This window comes from Tauraco erythrolophus, chromosome 6 (genome assembly GCF_009769465.1).
Source record: "Tauraco erythrolophus isolate bTauEry1 chromosome 6, bTauEry1.pri, whole genome shotgun sequence".
Taxonomy (NCBI): Eukaryota; Metazoa; Chordata; class Aves; order Musophagiformes; family Musophagidae; genus Tauraco; species Tauraco erythrolophus.
The window spans coordinates 64,354,439-64,378,849 of NC_141470.1; the positions used below are offsets into that span (position 1 = coordinate 64,354,439).

General features: G+C 38.1%; 1 protein-coding gene across 1 annotated transcript in view; it reads right to left on the reverse strand.

Moving 5' to 3' along the window:
• Nucleotides 1–283: 283 nt before the first annotated feature.
• JAG2 (jagged canonical Notch ligand 2) overlaps nt 284–24,411 on the reverse strand; it is a 74,648-nt gene continuing 50,520 nt past the window's right edge. The window contains exons 6-26 of the mRNA XM_086613219.1: nt 23,726–23,856; nt 23,233–23,352; nt 20,803–20,916; nt 19,865–19,978; nt 19,177–19,290; nt 18,567–18,613; nt 18,128–18,301; nt 15,645–15,795; nt 15,178–15,342; nt 14,469–14,582; nt 12,972–13,085; nt 12,473–12,586; nt 11,384–11,500; nt 10,380–10,407; nt 9,257–9,342; nt 7,591–7,704; nt 7,300–7,415; nt 5,394–5,639; nt 4,826–4,957; nt 3,659–3,815; nt 284–756 (exon numbers count right to left, since the gene is read on the reverse strand). Coding sequence (XP_086469345.1) covers nt 284–756; nt 3,659–3,815; nt 4,826–4,957; nt 5,394–5,639; nt 7,300–7,415; nt 7,591–7,704; nt 9,257–9,342; nt 10,380–10,407; nt 11,384–11,500; nt 12,473–12,586; nt 12,972–13,085; nt 14,469–14,582; nt 15,178–15,342; nt 15,645–15,795; nt 18,128–18,301; nt 18,567–18,613; nt 19,177–19,290; nt 19,865–19,978; nt 20,803–20,916; nt 23,233–23,352; nt 23,726–23,856 — 2,941 coding nt within the window. The remainder of the gene's footprint in view (nt 757–3,658; nt 3,816–4,825; nt 4,958–5,393; nt 5,640–7,299; nt 7,416–7,590; nt 7,705–9,256; nt 9,343–10,379; nt 10,408–11,383; nt 11,501–12,472; nt 12,587–12,971; nt 13,086–14,468; nt 14,583–15,177; nt 15,343–15,644; nt 15,796–18,127; nt 18,302–18,566; nt 18,614–19,176; nt 19,291–19,864; nt 19,979–20,802; nt 20,917–23,232; nt 23,353–23,725; nt 23,857–24,411) is intronic.

Here is a 24,411-nt window from a genome sequence, read left to right on the forward strand (position 1 = left end):
CTGCCACACAGCGAGTGTATTATAAGTAAACTTTACAAAAATAGCAACTATCAAAGATTACTCATTTTTTTTTCATCTGACAGTCATTGAATAATTTATACAAGGCTAAAGAAACAAAATAAATTTTATTTATTATTTTTATTTATTTATTTTTTTTACGCAAAATAAAGAAACTATGAACATTTGACTCCAGATATTTTTAGTCCTTGATGCAAAGTGGAGATGCCAATTTTTCCCCGCCCCAGTAAGCGCAGGCACAGTCTGCCTACATTCCAAATACAGGTTAGTCTCTACTGCCTTCAAAGTTTGATGCATTCACATTTTTTACAGATCTGTTGTCCATTTTGCCTATTTGATGGGATTTCTTTACTGGACTGCTCTCTGATGTATCGGACGCCTTTGTCGGCAAAGGCTTTGCAAGTTTGTGAGAGAGGAATTTGTCCATTTCCTCATCTCTTTCCTCCTCTTCATCTTCCTCTTCCTCATACTCTACATACTCCTCTACTGCATCACAAGTTCTTTTTTGAGGAGATATGAAGTTTTTGCATTCATAACGAATGTCTTTGTTACTATAAGATCTGTCTATAGGATTTCTTATGGGATTTAAAGGCGCCCACTGGTTATTGGCACCCTCTTCTCTGGGAGGACGACTTCTTTCTCTCTCTTTTCTTCTCTTCCGAGTCCACCACACGCAGATGATTATGCAAGTCAGCCATACAATGCTAAATACCACACAAAGAATTGGAACCAAATAATCTAGAGGGCAAATGAAAAAACAAAACAAAACGGTCTTGAGTTAACAGAACTAGATATATAACACTGGACATCTGCAAGGGAAGTAAACACACATAACCACAGGTTAGCCCCAGAAAGATTTTTAAGAGAAAGGAGATAAGATGTCATTACAGCACGCTGATAACTGTCTGTCCATCAGAAATGCTCTTTACTAAAACTAACTTAGAGTTCTCCCTGCTTAATGATGAGGGAGGAAATGCTACATTTGAGATGGTTTCTGCCCCTCCAACAGACAAACTGGTTATATAAGCAGCATCCTTCTCGAGCACCTAAGCTACGTCGGCTCAGAAAACCTCAGTAATGACTCTATAAAGAAAAAAACCTCTATCCTTGTAGGAGGCAGGCTATAAAGAGTGTTATGCCTCTGAGTTGCTCTACAAGTACTGGCATTCGCATCAGCAATATGTCCTGTATTTACTATCAGAAAGAAGAGTCTTTTACCCTCAAGTCCACAGACACTTGAGTATCAACTATCTCAAAACCCATTCAGTTTATTGCTATGTAAGGAAATCAGTTCATGCACTCTTCACGATGTTCCAGTTTTACTTCAGAGTGAAACACCAGAACATTGTCACGAGTTAAGAGTCTTCGCTGCTCAATGAATAAACAAAAGGAGTTGAGGCAATTGCTTTTCTCCACATTTCCAGTCACAGACTCCATTAGCACTCTCCCAGCCACACAGACCCAGATTATTTCTCTAGGAAACTATTCCTGAAAACTTATGTGTGTCTGGACTTTTCCCCCGCCCCCATCCTCAGGGGCTTTACTGCTAGGATAGAGTAACGTCATTTTTCTACTCTTCTTGATCAGCAAGAATTCACACACAGTAAGAGGCAACAAGACATGAGGTGCTTTGCTTTGTGTGGAGACAGCAGGATTGTTCAAAAGCTCTGCAGACAAATGCTGTCAACCTGCCACTCTAACCTCCGATGCAAGCATAAATTCCCTCCCTCACAGAATAACCTGCAAATGGCTGTACAAAAACAACCAACTGGTTCAACACCACAGTCTCATTCATTCTAACATTAAAGCTCCTTCTGAACATACTCACATGGAATATGACACATTTTGAAATATTTCATTCTAGCAAAAGGGGAATAAATAAACTGTGAACATGGCTGGCCTCAAGTGATATAAATATTGTATTTTAGTAGTTTGGGGAAGGATTGTACTCTCAGGAGTAACTGCTATTCTCTCATTGTTCCTAAGCAATTAATACTAAATCATGAATGCATGTGTGGGGAAATACTTCAAGGAAAAAGACGCTCTTCATACCAGCTTCTCCAAGATTAGAATACAAAGCTTGCATTTTCACTGCTATCATATTTATTATTTTGTCATATGACTGTAGATCCAAGCTGACTTAATAAAAAGTTCTTATAGAAAGAACTTTATGTATATAGATTCCAAATTCAGAATATTTTTTCTTAAAGCTAGAGGAAATTAAAGCATCTAAATTATCACCTCCACCTAGACACTTGAGCATCCCACAGAAGTTATGTTCTCAACACAGACATAAGGCTTCACATCACATTTTGTGATGATAGGTTTCCATCTACCTCACGAAATTAAGGGGTAACAATAAAGCAAACCAAATCAAAGAACGTGAGGGCTCAGGTTACAGTTTACTTCATAATAACTCCACTTAAAAAACCAGGGGACGGTGGTCAACACTGAGCATCCACATAAAAGTGAGGAGTCTGGAAACCATTCTCTAGCGCTAGCTGCAAGAAAAGTCAAAGTCTCTTCACTTTCTTAGGAGAATCTTTGAATCTTACTGAAGTGGAAGACAAAGTAATCCCCATCCCTTTTGCCCTAGCATTTAACACACAATCACAAGAAAGAGAGGCTGAGGTACGTCAGAATCTCAGCTTGATTCTTTATCATCTATGCAATTTCTGTTCAAGACAAGAACAAAGCTGTCACAGGCCTTCAGGGAAGCTGAGGAAATAGTACATTTGCCAAGGCTTCAAGAGATGAAAGGCATTCCCCTAGAAGGGAAATGAAAGGGAAGTGGAACCAGGCAATTTACTAATTGTTTGGACCATGGGTGGAAGATCTTCTAGAAGATTATGCTGGGGAGGTCTAGGAAAACGTTGAGAAAGTCTCCTACCATTGCGAGATTTCCACTCTGGGGCTAAGTTGAACCGAAGCCTACCAAGGGTGTTCTACAAAACTGTCTCCTGCCTCCCCCATGCAGGAACACAGGCATGCAAAACCTTCAACTGCTTATTTTGGCATAGCTCTTGGAGAACCAATATTCAAAGAAAAAGGTCTCTCCAATTACACCATATCCTCATTAAGAGGAATGAGCACGGCATTTTAAGCCAGCTGTGCATTAGTGTGAAACATATGCTGAAAAAGAGGGCAAAGTTCTACATTAGCACGCCCAAGTATTGGAAGATACTAGAGATCTTTAACTCTTACAGTAAGTAATACATAAGCACTTCAGAAGAGACTTAGTATCACACTATGTGTCTTCCCCCTCCCCATATTTTCATCACCCCACAGCCTCAGTTTCTATAGTGCAGCAGCATCAAGGGCTGATGAGTTAAAGTCAATGAAGGAGAATCAGAAAGGATTTGAACAGCACAAGAACTCTTGGTCTTGTGAAAGGTTGGAAGTCAGAGCCAAAACGGTGGCAAGGGCACGTGGGGATATTACACTAGAGTTGAGCTTAAGTTTAAACTGGAACACAAACACAGAATCTTGATCTTTAAAGCCACTTTCTGTTCAGTTAGTAACAACAGTTAAAGAAACAACTCCATCTATAATGTCCCCCAACATGTAAAGAAAGATAAGACTGACAGTAGGGGAACAGAAAATGCTTACACACACAGGATGTATGCATTGCGAACCGTACCTGAGGATGAATTCCCAACAACGATGGTCTCTACTTTGACCTCAGTGACTGCCAACATAACAGTGCTGTTTTGCCGCTTGGTGATTGCATTTACTATTGTATTAGCAGCATTCTGGATGAGACTGTTATCTTGTTCATCTCGATGCGGGACAAAAGACTAAAGGGAGTGAAGGGGAAAAACAAAAAGTTATTGCCGTCACCTAACCATGGAAATCTACTTTTTAATCCAGCCATATCTTAACTGAGTTCACTAGGCTGAATTTACCTGACAGAAGTTACAAACAGTACCCTAGAAGTTTACTGCAGCACTAGCACAGCTGGCTCTACCCAAACCGCAGATGTAGCGTCAGACTTGGTGGGCAACACATCTACTTGCTGATCTAGCAGACCTCAAACAGAAGGCAGCTGACTTCCATGATACTTACACTGCTGAGCTAAACCTAGTCATAGTTTAGAGTGCTTCATGACATGTGGACCATCTAGATAGAGGCTTGGACTAGTAACAGTCTGCTCTATTTATACCATACACTTTGCTTCCTGCATCATGGCTCAGCACGTTCTTTACAGCAGTGGTAGAGACAGACAGCCCAACTTCTGCCTGGATAAATGCTTTACTATGAAAATTAACTCCTTCTTGGAAACTAAGCAAGATGCAAGCATTGAGTGATTTGGCTGCAAATGCCTCTAAAGCAAGTCTTTCACTTACTAGGGCAAGTTACATCTACTCAACTTGTACCTTCTTCCACTTTCCACTGAGTATTCACGTATCTAATGAACACCCTGAAGCAGCCATACTCTAAACACACAGCGCAAACTTCTTCACAAGATCCATTCAGCCACCTGCAACCGTAACCACTTACTGAGAAGGTCAATAGCCCAAGATTTCTGACAGAACAGGTAGGCACCAGTTCACTAACTTGTGTTGAACTAGTCTCTAAAGTAATTTATCAGAAGTTGTGGTAACCTTCTGTCATTCATGAAATCTTCAATTTCAGCTATCTAGCATTACAGGAAACTGCGAGATGACAAAACTGCTTTGCAGTGAGACTAAGCCACAGATTGTCGTACCTACATTGAAGTGAAACAAGCTTAAACAACCTCTTCCCCAGCATAAACTAATAAGAAAACATTTTCCTCTCTATATATTAATACAAGTCTCCTACTTACAATAGCAACTTCCACTGCATTCTCTGTGGAGTAAGACAGATCACATAATATTATCAGAGCTCTGTCCCTGGAAACAGTCCTAGTAGCTGGTAAATACCGGATTTCAGAACAGATATTTTCAGTTGTAGTACCCTGTTAGAAGCAAGGGAGATTGTATGACTTTAGTTCAAGTAAAAAATAGTACATAAAAATAACATCTTCAGAGTTTTTGCAGTTAGAGAGACCTGACGAAGGCAGCAAGAAAGGGCAGAAAAGCAAAGAAAAGAGTTTTGGAATGAAGAGGAGAAATTGAACTTGCATGACTATCCTAGTATAGTCTGAGCCCATCTTGGAATGTAAGAAAGTAGTTCTTCAAGATTTAAAAAAGAAAATAAAATATTCAGTACTAATGCTGATCTTGACTCGCCTTTCAGACAAAGCACAATTAATAGTAATAGAGGAGTTTAATAATAAATTTTGCAAGTTTATGACAGCAAGGAGTCATATTAGAAACATTACTCTTCTGTGCTTTCACACGGAATATATCCCTACATATATTGCCATACTCCATTTATAATTCTGTTCTCACCTGGGGGACTTTGTCTCCGTTAAAAATTAAAGTAATTCTAGCACAGTCATTGTCCAAGTATCCAGAATTAGGCAGACACTTGATATTGGCAGGCAGAGGTTCAGAGGCACTGCATTCTCCCCAGTCCATGCACGGCGGCTGAAAACATTTCATGTACTTCTCCTGGCATTCTTGACCCATGGGACACTGGTTATTTGAATTATCCCAGTGTTTGTGTAACAAACAAGGTTTTTTCCCACACCACACCTAGCAATTAGAAAGAACAAAGTACTGTTACAGTTAATAGCTCTTATGCATCAAATCAAAATAAGCAATTCACATAAGATGGTAACAATCTACTACTGACTGCACAAAAAAATATAAAATACGTATTTTGATACTGCTGTGGTCCTAGTAGCAAAATGAGGGCATTTTGCACAGATAAAAGTAAAAAACAATGCAAAGATTACCCAAGACATCAGTGACTGGACATATCTCCTTAGAGGCAGCTTACAGATTTGTCCCACATAACTGAGTGATACAGAAATACAAGCATTTATTTTAAACTAGTCATTCAAGGTTCTATAATCTAGAAACACCTCTGAAAGGATTAATTTCTCTTCAATATCTATACCGAGATCCTTGCCACAGAATGTTGAAGATCTTAAGAGCTGATGCATGCTGGTGATACGCACTGTCATTTCAACCACTCTCCCAAAAGAAAACAGTGTGCTGACACCCCCAAGTTACCGAGGTGCAGCAAGCTTCCAAACACAGCTCCATTTCATCATGTAACCTTTAAGATTCTATACAGCTATTAGTTTAGGAACTTAGGGATTTCTTAAAGCACAATTGTCAGCAACAAAGCATATGTGTTCCATTATGCATGCAAGAACCAGACACAATATACGGATAAGCTGCATTTACTGCACCACCATTTCTAAGATTCTAGTTACCTTCATGTACTGTTACCTTCTGAAGACATCTCAAACTTGAAATCACAACATCATAAAGGGTCTAAAAGAGTATTCTGAAGACTAAGTACAAGATTTAGTTGTTTCTTTGCCTAAAGTGCCTGCCTAGCTAAACAAAGTAAGATTAAGGCTGGATAGGTTAGTAAGATCCAGAGGTTTTTAAACTGGTGCTTCCAGTGAAACGTGGGAGACTTACGTGAGGCAATGTTGCAAGTGCTATTAGTGCTCATCTGTAGCCCACCTAGCCCTATAACTTGTAAGCTGCACTGATCTCATCTCTCTCCAGCTGGGGTGTAAAGCTGCACAGGTACCACAAATCCACTGAGAAATGCTATCTCAGGAGGGCTGAAAGGCTTGGAGCACATATACTAACACATTCAATCTGCATTTAGGCTAGTTGTATTTTTTCTAAATAAATTTTTCTAAAGTCACAATCACTAGGATATAGCCCATAGCAAAAATACAAAGGTTGCAACTTGCCAATTCATAAACCTACTGAAGGATAATACATAAAGGCAATTATTACCCACTGAAGAAACTTTTCTTCCTACACGTTCTTTACCTTGGAACTAATGTTTGACAAAATTAGGAGCTCTAAAACTGATTGCAAAGCTTTGGCAGCGTGATTTATTTGTCCTTTCAAGGATCATGATTCTATTCCAGTTTGTATTTGTTTTTCCGCAAAAAGTGCCTGTCTGCTCCTAGAGAGCTTATTCTAGCAGGTAGGGAGCAGGATAATATCTTGTGATTATAAAGAAAATCCCATAGGTATTTTTACAGGAAGTCATTAGACACTTTTTTCTTTTTTTTTTTAAACAAAGGCAGTTTAGGGGACACCTATGCAAGAGTCTAGATGGAAAAAAAAAACCAACCAAACAAAAATTAACTTGTGCATAAATAACCTAAGTTTGTTTCTGCCATAAGGATTTAAGAAAATAGGTCAAAACACCTACCTTGGTGCAGTCAATATGGCCATCCAAACAGTGGCAGTTGTTGCATTCTTGATCCCACCTGCTGCCATGGGGAAAGGTAATTCCTCTAAGCCAGCAAGGTTTTCCAATTCCAATCACTAAGAAAAAAAAAAGCACATTCAGACACTTCACCTCTTTGAGTTACTGAAGCTATATAAGTTTAAATCAAAAAAATACTAGCTATTTGTTACAGACTACTGTGCAAAACTCTATACTGGCTGCATTATACCCTATTGGTTTTTGGGTAAAGTTTGACAGCAGATATAAGAATACCTTCTTGGCACCTAGGACCAATTCTTCCAGGGGGACAAGTGCATCGGTATCCATTTATTTCATCTATACAAGTGGCACCATATCCACAAGGGGAAGACTGGCATTCATCAATATCTAGATAGAAAATAGATAAAACTCAATGGCAAGGACATCGAACATTGTAATTAGACATTTACTGAGATATAATCTGACAATACTTCTTTCTTAACAAGCAAAGGACAGTTTGGCTTCAGAATTAATCTCCTACTTGGATAGTTCTACCATTTCAGCAGTGACCTCTAACAGATTTCTCATAATTGCACCATAACTGAAGTTCTGGTGATCAAAGAAGCAGTCATATGATGACTCATCTTACAGAGTAGAGGTGTTGGACAGCTGAAGGTGCTAATGTCTTCTCCACATTCAGCTATAGAACTGAAGTTCCACATCCTGTTCTGGCACTAATCTCAGACATTTAAGCTTCCTAGAAAAGCACATGCTTTTAGGAAGTTATCACAGTGCAAGGGCTGAACAATGAATTGGCATAACAGTGCTTGGAAAAAAGTGACTTACTGCAACACAATTCACCATAAGGAACAAGAGTAATAGTTTTGTTTGTAACAGATATTTGGCATTACTTTTCTTAATAATCTTGAAGTAGTAAGTAGAGTAATTTAGGCATTTTTGTCAGAGGTACTCCTTTTGTCTATATTAGTCTAAACAAGACGAGATGACTCTGCAGTTCCATTACAAATGTACAGTATTTGTCTGACTACAAATAGTCTTCTCTGCATTTCTTGTCTGGAAAATGAGAACTCATTATCCCTCCCTGCATGTCTGGATCTAGATACATGATTTCATCTGCCATCCCTGGTTCTATACCCAGAGATCACTAAGCTGATGCCACCAAAAGTGCTACAGTCACCCTCTAACTAGAGGTGTTGGCTCATTTACTATCCGCCAGAATGAGCACCATATTGATGGAATGGAAGGATCAACAGCTTTGAGACTACAGAAGACTCAAAGTCTGATCTTCTGAAGAGGCAGAAGTAAAAATAAGGTATCTATCACATGCAAGTCAAAATGGTAACATTCCATAAAAGAAAAAAAAAAAAAAGAGAGAGACTCTTCCAGAACACTTCAATGTGATTTTAGGGTCTTTTGTTCCCCCTTCTTTTCATTTGCTATCCTTCAGGATAATTGCAGTGTAACAGGTTTGTTTTATAGCTTTGAAAGACTTATACTTTATGTTATTCATGTGCCAGCACTACATTCTTGATGTTTTTGTTTACGATGTCTCAGTGGATTTCAGTTTCTCATGTGAAATGGAACACTTAGTGATATGTCATCTTTAACAACAGGTTACTTATCAAGAAAAATATGTAAAACTTAATAAGCTTCTGTGAAGTCAGCAGCCCAGAACCTTCAGAAACACCTGACGACATCCAGCAACCAAGTCTTTGAGTATAACTTAACGCCACTCATTTCAGTTCCATTTAATGAAATGAAGAAAGGGACATAAGTTGCTATTATTTACAAGGTATCAGTACCTGGCTGACTGACAGGTAGTTTATACTTCATTATTTAAAATTCAGTTAACCTCATGCAAAAGTAGTCACAGGGTGTTCTTTGATTTGTGCATCAGAACAGTACAGCCTTTCAGGTCTTCACCCATGCAAGTACTTACTAATTCTGCAGTCAGGACCAGCAAACCCAGGCGCACATTCACATCGAAACCAATTCACACCATCAACACAGATGCCTCCATTGTAACTGTAAAAATAATAAACCTATCATTACACCAAGCGTTCTCAGGGTAGATTCACTAGTCTAAAGACAAGCAAAAACCATACGTTTCATGTGGTATGTTCAAATGCAAATTTCTATTGTCCCTATTCACAGAACTTTTTCATTATTCAACAATGCAGAATTAAAAAGTCCCTGCTAATTCATAATCCCAGTCTACTTCATAAGCCATCTACATTGTTTCATTGGTCTCTAATTAAAACTTTGTCAATTAAACCTTCTGCTGCTGTTTAGGGGGACAATTTATTCCCATCAACAGAGAATGCATAACATTAGGTAAACAATATTGCTTAGTAGGTCACCTGTTAAAACAGCAACATCCTACAACAGTGCATGCCTGTGTGTGGAAGTGTACAGAACTCAAGTAGACAAAACAGCAGTGGAAAGTGAATACACACTTTTGCAAAGTTGTTTTTTTTTTTTAAATACATGAAGTACAGGTTATTGCATCACAATGGACAACAGAGAAAGATAAGGCAGACTTTGCTTCATCCACATATCAGTATTTTCCCCCTTCAACCATAAGTATCAAGCTCTATTTAAAACACTCCCATTGTATCTTCCAAAAAATTAATTTTGTTTTTAAAACACATTCAGTTGAAGTGTTTGATCTAAAAGGACATTTTTGTAACACCTAAATTATTTATTGTGAATTAACTGGTTTTGATTTCTCATTTTTTATTCTAAAACTCAATTGTAGATGCTTGAAATGTTATCAAATCTGATTCATTTCATATCACAGTAATTTTCTAGTCAGTTCTGGCACAAAGACTACACTAGAATACTTTTATCTGTTCCTATATGAATCAGCTCAGGATTGTTTTGCAGTCTTTACTGTTGTCAATAAGTAGTTAAGACATAGCAAAAAATTGTTTTAAGATTTTTACAGAAGCTGGCTTTAATTATTTTAGGGTAGAAATAGTTCTAACATGGAATGGAAATCCACATCACTATGCTGACTTTTATTTTCACAATAGGTACAGATCTGGAGTTTGCATACTCACCATGGATGAGGGTTGCAGTCATTGGTATCTATGAAGAAGAATACAGACTAGTAACTAGTGGCGTATTTATTTTCTAATGTATAATATTACAATTCAAGAGACACTATATTTGATAAGGAAAGCAAAGAAAAATACAGAATTGTTTTCTTCTGCATTTGCAAAGAAAGTTCAATCGGACCTAACAGACCAATGAAATATCTGAAATTTTATGAATAGACTGACAAATGCAAAATTTAACAACTGCGGTGTGTTTTGATACATCGACAGCAGAGATCGATACGCATCATGACGGCAACATAACAGAAATAAAGCAGGGTAGTGGATAATTCAACCAGGCTCTAAAAGCTTTCTAAAGGATTACTACAACTTTGGCACTTCATATGCATAGGTGTAACCAGCCAGATTTCTTAAACAAATCTCTCCCATTATAAACTGCTCCGAATTATTTGATAGCATTTATACTAGCACTGTCAGCTTTAAAGCAGATTATTAGGGCACACATCAATACAACAGTAGTTTCACAGTAGATTTGGAGTATAAACAGTTCAAATTTAGATTTATCTTTTTTCCTCTATATTATGTCATGGGGAAAAACAAGTTGCAAGTTTTACTCCACCTAAGCAATTCACTGTACTGGTATGTCAAAGTAGTTAACTGCTAGCCTCAGAAAAAATGATGGGATATACACTACTGTCTGCCTTTATTAGAATTAATATTTCTGGGAGGATTTTTTTTTCCCCGCTCTGCACATGTTCCCAGAAATTGCATTTCTATAGAAGGCTGAAAGTCTTATTTTGGCAGAGACTAGAGATGCAAAAAGCAGGATGACAAAGTTCTTCATTCATTACTCGAGCATCATCTTCTTTACCTACCTCCCACCCTGAATGACTCAGATATTTTGGCACACGAACTCTATAAACTGGCTTTGTTTCAGTTAACAGCTCAGTGCCAGACACTCCTAATATCTCGGGGGAATGCAGGGGAAGAACGGAGAAAAGCCTTACTCTGTGTGCATGTACGTCCTTCCCATCCTTCTTTGCAGATGCAAGAAAAGGAATCTCCACTGCCAACGCATGTTCCACCATTCATGCAAGGGTTTGGAATACAGCTGCTGTTTTTCGCTTTGAAAACAGAAAAGGTCTCTATTTAAGCACAGAAAACAAAGTGTATCTATCATCTGGGTATGTCTATATCACAATCCTGAATAGCATTTAAGTAAACAGTGCAAGACTTACAAGAAGGTCAAAAGACTCAAAAATAGTCACATCGCACAACAATCTCTCACCTACCTTCACCTTCACCCCAATTCAACTGTTTGGTTGAACCATGAAGTTTCATAAAAAAAGATTATCTATTTTTTCACCATCTGTGTAAGCATCCTTCAAATACTGTTAAATTCCTACTTTGGCAGTGAGTCACTGAGGTCATGAGGTGTACTTCATAATAAAACACTAGTATTTAAAGTTCGGATTCTGATTAAACGCTGCAATCATATCTACAAAGTAAAAAAACCTATACTAAATTACCTTCATCCAACTTCTTGATCTTAATGGAAGTCCCATATCCAGAAAAATGTACCATGGAGACTACAGTCAATCCCCAAAAAGATCAAGAGCAGCTCCCTACAGCCGGCAGTAATCCTGCAAATCTCCCAGGAAGAACCACTTCATTTCACTTTTCCTGATCATTTCTGCTTATATGCCTCTTGATCACAAACTTATTCACATTATGAACCTTCAAGCAAAGTGGGGGACTAAGTTCGCAAGAAACCTTTACGCAAGGTCTGTAAAGACTATAAATAGAGTCTAACTAAAGACTAGTAAGTCAAGACACAAATCTAAGTGTTCCAAACCTGCTTAGGAGAAGCTATGTAAAAGACCATGTAAGCAGCGTGCAGAGAACAGCTTCCTAAAAATAAGTATCACGTCAGGTGAGTGGAAGAAATTACTGTAAACTTCAGTCACCAGCCAACTGGAACAGCTTTGAACTAGCCAGCTAGAAGAACAGGGTGCTTATTTACTAAACAGTTAAGTATTATTTAAACACTTCTCTATTTCTCCTGGCTTCCTCTGCAGACGATTTAAAAAGCTTACCAGTGTTGCAAGTACTTCCTATCCATTCTGGCGGACATGAACAGCGGAATGTATCTCCATCATCATAGCATGTTCCACCATTGCTACAAGTATTCGCATCGCATTGGTATTCACCTATACAGCACAATAAACCAGTTTTAATGTCCATTGGTCTTCCTGAATTTTTAAGACCAGGTGTGTTTTAGCCACAAAATTACTTTTAAAGAGACTTCATATTTAAATGCAGCAGTACTAGAAACACATAGTTCCACTTGCTGTATCACAGTAACCAACCAAAAGAGTGGAATCTAAGGGTCTCTCTTACAACATTACTTCACTACATGACGGAATAAATTTTTTAAATGTTTCGTTTTGTTGCTGGGAAGCTGGAAGAAGTAATGAGAATACGCCTATTATTTCACTGCAATTGTTTTATTTTAAATTTCAGGAACTCTAGTCTCATGAGAAGAAAGAAAACAAATCTTTGGGTAAACTAAAGATCAAAGTAAAGAAAACTTACGTGAATGGCAAGTTTTGCCTTTCCAGTCATTCTTACACTCACAATAGAAGTCATTTACCAAATCAATGCATCGGCCACCATTGTGACATGGGTTAGGAGAACAGTCATTGAAATCTAGAAAGAGTTATTCAAATTAGATGATCTAGCCTAGCCAAGGCCATGAGAAAGTATAAAATACTGCTTTATAAAGGAAATAAATTGTATACTATTTAGGAAGACAACCCCTTAACAATTAGGAGTGTTATCTTTATATGAGCAAGGAAAACACTGATTTAATACAGAACAACATGAGTTATGAAAGATTTTCTGACAGCTTAAAAGTATCACTCAATATGGCCTCTAAGCAGAACACCAAAGTAGTTTCATTCTTCCAGCAAACAGGTGTACTCTGAACTTCAGAGAAAACTTATAGTAGGGACCACAATGTCCTGAAAAGGAGTCCTAACCCAGGACACCCACATGAGATAGTTAAGGCTCCCTTCTCCTGCTTTGTGTCTCAAAATACAGAAAGTTAAACCCATTCGATGGCTTAACCATATATATATATACACACATACATACGTGTGTATACACACAAACATATACATACATGAATTTTAGAGAAAATTCTTCTCGCTTGAGACAAACGTTTTAATAGGTAGAACATAATTACTTCACATCAAAGTTCATCTAGACCACTGGAAAAGCTCTTTTGACAGTGATAGCTGCCAAAAGCTTCTCAGTCTTTATTTCACATCTCAAGTGGTGCATGTCCTGTAATAAGTCTCAGCAAGTCCTTGCCGTCACATTTTAGAAGGGATTTCATTCAGAGTGGAGAAAGAACCAACTACAGTTTCCTCTGAAGTAACTTAACCATGAACTGGCCTAGTACACTTCTTTGTCAACTAAGGCCCAATACATCCCAAGCCAGGGCAGCAAGAGTAAAGGCCTGCTCCCACTGAACTCAGAATACAAAACAATGGCTCATGATACTCATTCAGTAAAAATTCAGCCTTCAGCAGTTCTCTTCTTACCAAAGGAAGAGATATTATAAATTTGTAAGTTCCTTCAGTAAGGTGGAAGCATATTATAGCTTACACTGGCTTAAAGCTAAAAGGCTTTTCAAGTTTGGAAACCACTGCATGTGAGTAGATTGAGTTAAGGGACAAACTTTTATGTATATGTTTGTGTATGTTTTATGTATAAAAGCAATATAATGAGTAGACCCCCTAACAGAGTATATTTACTTTTGCCTCTTCTCAAGAGAAAAAGAAGTTCTGTCCTCCTGAGATATATCCTGTACTATACCAAAGAATCAGATTATGCTCCTATTAAAGAAACTGAGCCTTTCACAGCTGCTACCCAAAAAGTCTTCTTGAAAACACTTTTGCAAACAACACTGGGTAGACTGTCATTATAGAACAGAAACTACTCCATTATTATTATTAGCCATGTACCAATCATCCCTGTTACAGCTAAGCTGTAACGTTTGACCCTGCAATGATTAGCAGTACTCACTTGTGTCACACAATTCTCCTTCCCAGCCACTTGAGCAGAAACATCTAAATGAATCAACTTCATCGATGCATGTCCCACCATTCTTGCAAGGTTTCCCAAGACAATCATTGATATCTATGACAAAAAGTCAACAATTATTGCTCGAAGGCTGTCTTCACCTACCTAGAGGAGTAATCTACTCTTGTGTCTCTAGGAAAAGCAGCAAAGTTATACTCCATTTGTATATACAGAAGAACAGTTCAGATATCTGTTTTCAAGTCTGATAGGGTTTCTAGATGTATTCTCTCTCATGTGGCAAGTCAAACCAGGCCACTAAGTTTACCTGGCAAAAATATCCAGGTGTTCAAAAAAATACCTGGAACAGGAATACACATGCTCCTAAGCTGTGCTGTCAATATGTCTGTCCCTCCTCCAACATCATCCCCACGGTGGAGAATTCCACAGCTTCCTGTTGGACTGTACATAAAGATAGCGGGTACAGACACATTGACATCGTAGTTAGACTAAAACCACTTTTCTTTCCCAGAGGAATTGTGAACCACTACAAAGGAAACCGTTACCAGAAGAAACTGCATTTCAAGCCGTACACCTGAAACAATGCTCTACATGACTTAATTAAAATCTTAGCATTTATGTTGTAACAGTTCATAACAAAAACTCTATGGAAGTCTTAGAGCAACAAAATCATTTAGAAGAAACTCCTACTTACTTTCGTGACAGTATGTTCCAGTGAAACCTCTGTCACAGGCACAAGTAAAATTCCCTCCTGGCTGACTAATACACCGTCCATGAGGCCCACAAACATTAGATGAAATGAAACGGATTCCTTCTTGGGTAGCATTAGTGAAGACTTCTATTGTACAGCTGTCTATTACTAAGAACAAGAAGTGTATCATCAGACTAAATCTGCATAACCAATGAGCTTTCAGATTTTAAAAAATAATCCAAAAATTAAGACTAATCACAATTTAAAAGTTATGTCAACAATACGTTACCCTCTACCACTTCATAAATAAGGGCTGTTACAAGCATTTCTTTTCACTGCCTCACTACTTCAAAAAGTCCAAATGAATACAATAAAAATGTTTCTGCATTATGCTATTTCCAAAAATACTACTTTTCCTTTTTAATGTACTACAAATACATTAAAACAAGTTTCTGGACAACAGCAGGTACCTTTACATGAATTGTTCTTGCAGTGGTCCTTGAGATGAGAGCAATTCTTTCCATCATAGTCATCAGGGCAGGCACAGTAATAATCTCCTCCCAGATCATAGCACTTAGCCCCATTCTGGCAAGGGTTAGGTTCACAGAAATCAATATCCATCTGTAAGAGAGACCGTAGTTAGCAGCAGCTGCTTCATTTCCCAGGAGTAAGCAGCATTATCTGTGTTGCTAAGGACACAGATGAAGCTGATTTACAAGGAACCTCAAGTTTTTAGAAGGTTTATGAATCATATATATTGCATTCCATCCTGCAACACAGAGAGAAACTTCAGCTTACTTTAGTCAATCCTGACACAAAGCATTTCCGATACTGCTACAAAGATACTCCTTTGCAGGAGCATATTTGCATTTGAATAAGCACATTTGCGATAACTTAGTTAGCAAAGAACAAGCCATTAAGAGACATCTTACTGTGACTATTCGGGATCATTACAAGTCACTTCTCTCCTTCACATCCACATACTAAGTGCCATAATGCAAGTTAAGTACCAGTGCACTTGGCACCTTAGTGTCTGCAAGACACTTAAAATACACAGAAACTAAAAAAATCAAAATAAAAAAATCCTAGTCTCTAGAGCAACTTCTCTTCCCATCTCAATTAACACAGAGAATTTATTGTATTAGCTTGGAAGGGACCTCTAGAGGTCAGCTACTCCCACCTCCTGCTCAAAGTAGGTCTAGTTAGACCAAGCTGCTCAGGGCCTTCTCACAAACACTGTCACCATGCCAATTTACACACAGAAATACTAGTTGTATTCTGAACACTTCTTACCACCCAATTCAAAAAGCAAAATTTAAATCTAGCTTTCATAATATAACCCTTAACACAAACTGCTGTAGCAAAGCAATTCTGCTTCTTCTACATCTTAGGCTGACACACAAGATCACTGATTGGTGATGCCCTAAATTGGCCTCAAAGTCCACAAAGCGACCCCAAAAGGAATATTGTTATATCACAGTATCTTTCCTCCAAATTGTTATTCTTAAGGATTCCTTTCCTCCCCTCACATGAAATTTTCCCTCTTCACATCTCCTGTGAGAAAGATAGCTTTCTCAACCTTACAGACATAAAATGAAGCACAATAGTGGATTTGGTCACTCTTTTTAGTGGTTCTGTAGCTAAAAGGAGAAAAATTCAAAGCTAACCAAAACAGAAAGAATACAAATGGTGTTAAGCATTTAATTCAGAGGAGCACATACAATTCCAGCTGCAATAGAGAGATTTTCAGCAACCTATTTCATGCTCTCATATGGAACATTCAAAGCAAACTACAAAAAATAGCCAAGGTCTGAAAGATTCTCATATCTCCTCTATCAGACGTCTCCATTTGTTTCCTTCCATTAGTGTAAATTTCCCCTTCCCAATGCAAGTTCAGTAGCTGGTACTTTAGCATCTGGAACCAATGGCAGATATTTCCAGCAACACACAAGGCAAGCCGCCAACTCCCCCCTATTCTTCAAACATATTTGCTAAAATTTTAATTATCTAGTATGGTATGAATCAGCCAAGAGTAGAGCACTCAAGCTATGATCCTTATGTAGAAATGGTACATGAACTATTAAGTACTGCACCAGTTTTAGTAAACTGGTCGGTATCCGCCACCCTTTTTAATTTTGAATAAGGCAACATTGTTTCTTTAATAATGCAAATAACAGAATAAAATTACTTCAGCATTTAAGAGAAATCACTCCTATGTCCGCTACAAAAAGTCCTGGAGCAAATCCAACCAAATTTTAATCAAATGTCTCCAGTTGATGCTGCCCTGCTAACTGTAACGCTTACACGTATTTGGCTGTCAGGGAAAATCAAAGTACATACTTAGGGCAATATAATTGTACATTGATAAGTCTAATGTCCTCCCTGGGAAGAGGCAGATCTTCATTATCACGAAGTACTTTATGAATTATCACTAGCACTTCAGTATTTCAGATCTAAGCTCTTATTTAAGCACTAGAACTACATGTTCTTAAAATGATCTCAAAGTTCCGAAAGCCAATAATTGCGTATCTGCCTGCCTTTATTTATGCAGACACTCCTATCAACAGGAGTAGGATTACTTGAAAGTAGTTCAATTACGTACTTCAGAGTTAATAGGACGAAGACCTAAAACATTCTAGCATAACAAAAAGACACAGGTCCTGAAAATTGCAAAGGAAAACGTTTGGAGCTTAAGGAATACTTGCAGCCTTAAAACATTAAGGAGAGCCAACACCTACGTGCAACAACTTGTAGTTTATCAGGCTGCAAATCAAGCGTTACAGCTACTATGACAGCACTGCACAACAAATTTGCTTATTCAGAGCATCAAGTAACAGCTACTCTAGCCAGTAATGCTTTAGCCTTGGGTTACTCCCATTTAAAATTGGAGATATGTTTCTTTCAAGAATTCAGTCCATGAAAAGTATGGCAGTAATGTCACCACTGCTCTCACCTCACAGAAGACCCCCGAGAAGCCCTGTGAACACAGGCAACTGAATCCATTCACCAGGTCCTTGCAACGGCCTCCATTTTGGCATGGATTGCTTTCACACTCGTTTGTTTCCGTCTCACAGTTTTTTCCTGTGAAACCACGAGGGCATAAGCAACGGTAACCATTCACTTCATCCTTCACAGAGACAGGGAGAAAGAGCAAAAGTAGAAAGGTTTGTTTATTGATAAAACTTGCACACAAGAGCTCAAGTTATTTCTGTATTCTGGATTTGTGAACAGCAGTAGCACCACATAAAATTACTTTGGAAATGGTGCAAGAGCGTGCAAGTACAACACTACACTTTTGATATTTAACCAACTTGTAACTGCAAACTAGAGAAATCACAACTTAGCCAGAACATGACATATTTTCAACACAGCATGTAATGAACAAAAGTTACCTTACAAGTCCCTCCGTGTTGACATTGTCCATGACAGTCATTAATATCTACGGATAAAATACACAGGCATTAGAACTTATGTTGGTAGACTAAGCTGTAAACTACAGGTCTAGCATAAAAATGCAGAACAAATTATTTTCAGAAAGGATTTTTCTAGCTGTTTCAATAGAAAGCAAGGACGCCTGATGTCTTAAGATATTCTTATTTTCAAGAATATGTAACAGAAAATTACATATTACATATTTCTATTACAGTGTAATAGAAATTAAATCAAATGCTATCAGCTAATTTCACATATAACATTTTAGCTAAACAGTATTTTTAAATTGAATCAGTACATGATATTTAGAATCAGAGATGAGAGATCAGTGAGCAGGGAGAGATTTATTAGAGTTATGTAAGTGTATATCTAAGCTCATTTTAATACTAATTACATCTCTAAATAAATTTTCAAATAGAATTTTTAATTTACATTGCTGGAAGTTAGGAAAATCCTGACAATAGGGGTTTTTTCTTTGGTACAAGTAAGTATACAATCATTCATTGTAAAACCTTTTTTTAAGGAATAAAGCATCCTATGGTCAACATATATACTAAAAGAAATACTAACTGATATGACAATTTACTCCTGTCCATCCTGGAATGCAGTCACAGTAATATCCACCAATGAGATTTTTGCAAGAGTAAGCATTAACACAGGGTTTCCCCTCACACTCATTAGCATCTGTGAAAGAAGATAAAAGAAAGAAAAGAATAAAGAACAAACCCAGAAACAGATTACCACAGCACCAAGCGAAGTTTCCATGCAATTCAAGCATCAGAAGCTCATATTAATACACTGGTAGGGCACTAAAACCATTTACATACCACGGGTTTTTAATGCACACTTATCTACAGTAGCACATGCATGTTATCTTACTTTTCCCTTTGCCAAAACTCAAAAAGGTAATATGTTAGTTAGGGCAAATCCCTTCCTTGCCTCCATAAGCTTATAGTCACTGTTCTGCCACCACGAAGAAGGAGCTACCATCACCAGTGCTGTTTTGAAACAGAAAATTTATCGGGCGTTCTAGAGGAACTATTATAAGTAAGCTTAAGTTGGGGCTCAAATAGTTACAGGTTCACCTGAAACTTCTGGCTTCAGTATCTACTAAAGAAGAGCTAGGATACTAGTAGCAACACACATCTTCAATGTTTTCTTCAATAAAAACCATATCGGAAACATGCTTACACAGAGTTATTTGTTATTTAGGAATAATCTCCCGTGGTCTTCAAAACTTTAGAAGGTAATTACTTACCAAGCTGACATGTTGTTCCAATCCACTGTTGTGGACATATACACTCAAATGCATTAACACCATCAATACAGGTCCCTCCTTGAGCACAAGGGTTAGATGCACATTCGTCAATATCTGGAAAGTCAAAGTGTACCTTCCATTACATGGTTTAAAATTTGGCTTAACCTGTGGCAGTTTTTTTAAAGTTATTTTGAGATGAAGGGGGAAAACGTACGAACAAATAAGCTTAGGAACAGACTAACGTTCCTAACCCAATTTTTATTTAGGCCTTTCTCACATCTTTGAGATAGGGGAGAGAGGAACTCTGAAATTTTCTATCTGCAAACAGTAAGATGATTCAGTTAATCTGTCAATGACTAAAACATTCACTGAAAGTCTTGTTCCTAGATCATGACACAAGTTTAGCCAGGATTTTTATCTTTTTTTTGAGGACAGTGACTGTTGAAAAATGGATAAAAATCCTGTATTCCAAATCATAGGTAACATGAAAACGAGTTACATAGGTCCATAATGCATTTCAACCACTTCTCTGTCTTTCAAACTAGTCACTTAAGCACTTAAGTGAAGAATCTACTCTTCTACTACCTCAAGCAGGGGAGAACCTTTCATGTTCACATTTATATCTCTTAAAACGAACCTATTCTGTATTTTCCTTTAGATCAGCTAAAACAGTCGGAAGTTGTCCTGCAAGCTTTGGGCATATATTTGTATATGGTCCGGCTATGCTTTTGATAAACTAGATTTCAACTGCATCAAATAGATACTGCTGGCTGCACAGTATCATTAATCTTTTCAGGGGCTCCTAATGCATACCTGTTAAAAGACAGGTAAGGTGAAAGACTACCACCAAATCTCACACCCACAGAGCAAGACTTACCAAATAAGCTGCAACGACCCTTCCAACCCAACAGGTCACTCATCAGTACATGCATACTCACCAATAGCACATGTTGGTCCACTCCACCCCGATGGGCAATGACACTTGAAGCCTGATGAAATTTCATGACAAATTCCACCATTAGCACAGGGATTAGATACGCAAGCATGCTCCGCTGGGAAGAAAGAGGGAAAGAGATTCTTGCTAAATACTCTTCCAATATCAACTGAAGAGAAATTATATGGTTAGAAATTGCATTCCGACTAAAGCGACCAAGAGCACAAGCAGTAGAGGTGCCTGTGCAGAAGTCTGTAGCCTCCCTCTCCCAGCTGCAGAGAATAAAATTCCCAGTAGGACACTGAAGCAAGATTTTACTGAAGGTGCATCATCCTTCATATGTACTGATTAGAAAGCCTGAAGGCAGACAAGTCACTCATATCTCACTATCCCAAGAGCTACAGAAGCTTCCCATTAACCTCCTGCTTCCAGCCACGCACTGCCACCTCTGGAGTGCTCCAGCACTTTTTTCTTCCCTTCAGTGAGATGAAACAGATGCTGTGTGCAGAAGTCTGAACAGTAGTAGTATAAGTAACAAAGGTCTGTTTAACTTCTTTCTAATACTGTGCCTTGGAAACAGCAAAGTACAGAGCTACTCACAATTACAGGCAGTACTGCTTGTTGTCACTCCATGTAGGGCTGTACCTTGCAGAAGCTGCACTAAGCTGACAATCAAATTGAGGAGGGGCAAATTAAACGCCATCAGTTTTGATATTTTCCCTTTTAGAAGCCAAGGAAGCTTTAGGAAATAAAACAATCCCCTTGCTAGGTAAGACTTTCTGTTGCTAGCATTTGTATTTTGGAATCTTTCTTTCAGGGTTGTTATCTAGTTTGCAAACTGAATTTACATTGTCTAGGATGTCAGCTATTAGTATCTAAAGCAGCTCATACACCAATCTACTGCTAATAATCAGTGTAAAACTCATTAAATATATAGCTCCCTTTATCACTGCCTCCTCATCTGGAGAGCCAAGGTGCTTCTCTACAACTTTTAGGCAGAGCTAAAACAAGATTTCATCCATTTTAGTCAGAACTTTGCATCACATACTACCAGCTGAAAGAAAATTCAAGTTTTGATGGTATCATTAATACCACACAGCAATTACAGAAGTTCAAAGAAGATCTACATCATGATAAATGTGAAAACCTTCTGCTGATAATAGTCCAGTGAACTTAAGGCCAAACAGGTAAGTTAAAGGAAAAAAAAAAAGGGTTCTTTCCATCTACACTTATAACTCTATCAAGGAATAGCAACATTCCAAGTGAGAAGACTGGAAATATCACATTTAACAGAAAAAAAAAAGGATTTAACAAACCAAACTGAATACTACGGGTGAAAAAGTTGAACCAAAAGTTTTAATTTTTCTCCAAACATCAAACCTTTAAAGCAAAATACAAAAAAAAAAAACACACCAGGAATTGCACACTTGCCCCTTTACCTCCAGAGACAGAATAGCCAGGAAAAGTCTCAAAATACCAAAATGGTCTCCAGTACATGAAAATTTTGGTCTTTGTGACACATATAGAGATATACATGAAAAAAGCAATACGCTATCTTTGTAGTGTGGCTGAGATAGGAAGCAGTTTTTCATGTTCAATAGACACAGATCTGCTAAACTCTAGTCAAGAAGGTATACTTCATCAGAAATACGGTTTAAATACTTTCCTCCATTTTGCCAATGGGAGCAGGGAATACACTTAACTTTTCATTTAGACTGCTCAAGGTGACTGTAGGAGGGCTTGAGCACATTTCCTTAGTAGTTAACATCTGCATCATTAATCCAAGTGTATTAGGGAGTTCCGTATTAAAAGATGATTTTAAAAAGCAAGTTTCAGTCAAAGAGATACTCAACGTATTCAGGCAGCTAAAATTTGGGCCAAAACCCCACAGCACAGTTGAAACTGAAGCGTCCATCATTACTACCTTCCTTAGTCACCAGCTTGTAGAAGACGCACATTTGCAAGCAAGTCAGAAGACAATAAAATAGGTAGCAGGGAGAAAGGTAACAGGGAAAGGTGTACCTGTAACCCATTTTCATGAGACTATAGCCCAATTGCATGCTTGGATTAAGGAAGTGAAGAAGCCAAAGGGAAGAAATATTCTTAGTCTTATCTAAATCCAAGGGAAGCCGTTGCAGCATTTCTGTTGTCTTCAGTGGTTTTTTGAATAGCCAGCCTAAAGCACTAGACAAGAGAGACTGAGCTGGCATATCCCCACTGTCACACAGAGTAACAATCAAGTTGAAAGGATAAGTTGCGTGCCATCACTTCTCACTTCCCCTCTCAGAAACCAAGCTAGCTTTGGAAAGGAGAAAACAGCCCCTCCGCTCTACATGAAAAATGCAACAGTGAGCATATAAAAATGCCACCTGGCCAACAGCCACGCCTAAAGCAGTTTCAGATTTCTGAAGATATATGCAATATCCAGAAGTACCAATTTCGCAGTTCTTTCCAGAGTAGCCATCTGGGCAAGCACAGCGATATTCGTCTGGTTCAGTGTTCATACAGGTTCCACCATTCAGGCAGGGATGGTGATTTCCACAGTAATTCAGATCTGGACAGAGAAAAGTGTCAATTAACAGAGAACACAAATCTCACCATTTTAATGCCTAGTCAGACATACAGATGCCTTTTCTAGCTTGAACATCATTCACCCACATCATCCCCATATTCTATTAGCTAGCCTGTCATCTCATTACTATCCACAGAAAAGGGAAGGATAAGCACGACAACTGTGCGAGTTAGAAAAGTCAGGATCATTCCAAGCCTTGTCTTAAACTTCTTATACTCATTATGTTTAGGCACCATAAAAGAATTAAGCACGGAAATACTCAGGTAGTTGCACACTAGCAGGAAAAAAATGGTTAATGAGTTATCAGTTAATCATGCAACTTTACTTATTTTTCCTGTACATTAAGGTTAAGTACCTTTGTTACAGAGCAGGCCACCCCAGTTGGTTTCACAATTACACTGCCATGGTTCATTACAGCTCCCATGAGCACAGCCTGGGTAGCGGACACACTCATCACAGAACTGTCCTTGCCAACCATAATGACACCTAAGACGTAAGTTCACATGTTAAAAGTTAGCAACATGATGCCTTATTGTCAGCAATACAGGTATTTAGAACACTACACTTACCATTCTCAAGAACAAGGTCAACTGTTCAATGTGCAACAGATAACAAAACTTTATTTCTCCTGTTTAGAAGGGGCACACTAGTCCTGTTGACTGGAACTCATCTTGCTCAACCGTATTACACGCCATGGCAACAAACAACTCCAAGCATTGTGTGTTATGAGAACTGTACATAAACTAGTTGTTCTTTCACAAGAAGTCCCATCTTTTCGTAATCATCTCACACTAAGATAAAAATTGTGATTGGTATGAAAAATTTGAAATTACTTTTCAAAAGGAGACTGTTGGCTTACTGAATCAAGCACCATAGCTTTTTTTCTCTCTAGGAAGACAGTTTTTGAGATATTAGCTAGTTTGTTTTGGAGTGTTACAGTCTTGAAAGACCAGGGCAGCCAAAGATGCAGCTGTCCTGTCAATTTGCTCAGGACTTAAGAAAACCCTTTTTACAAACTTATTCTACTATATCCTCAGTGTT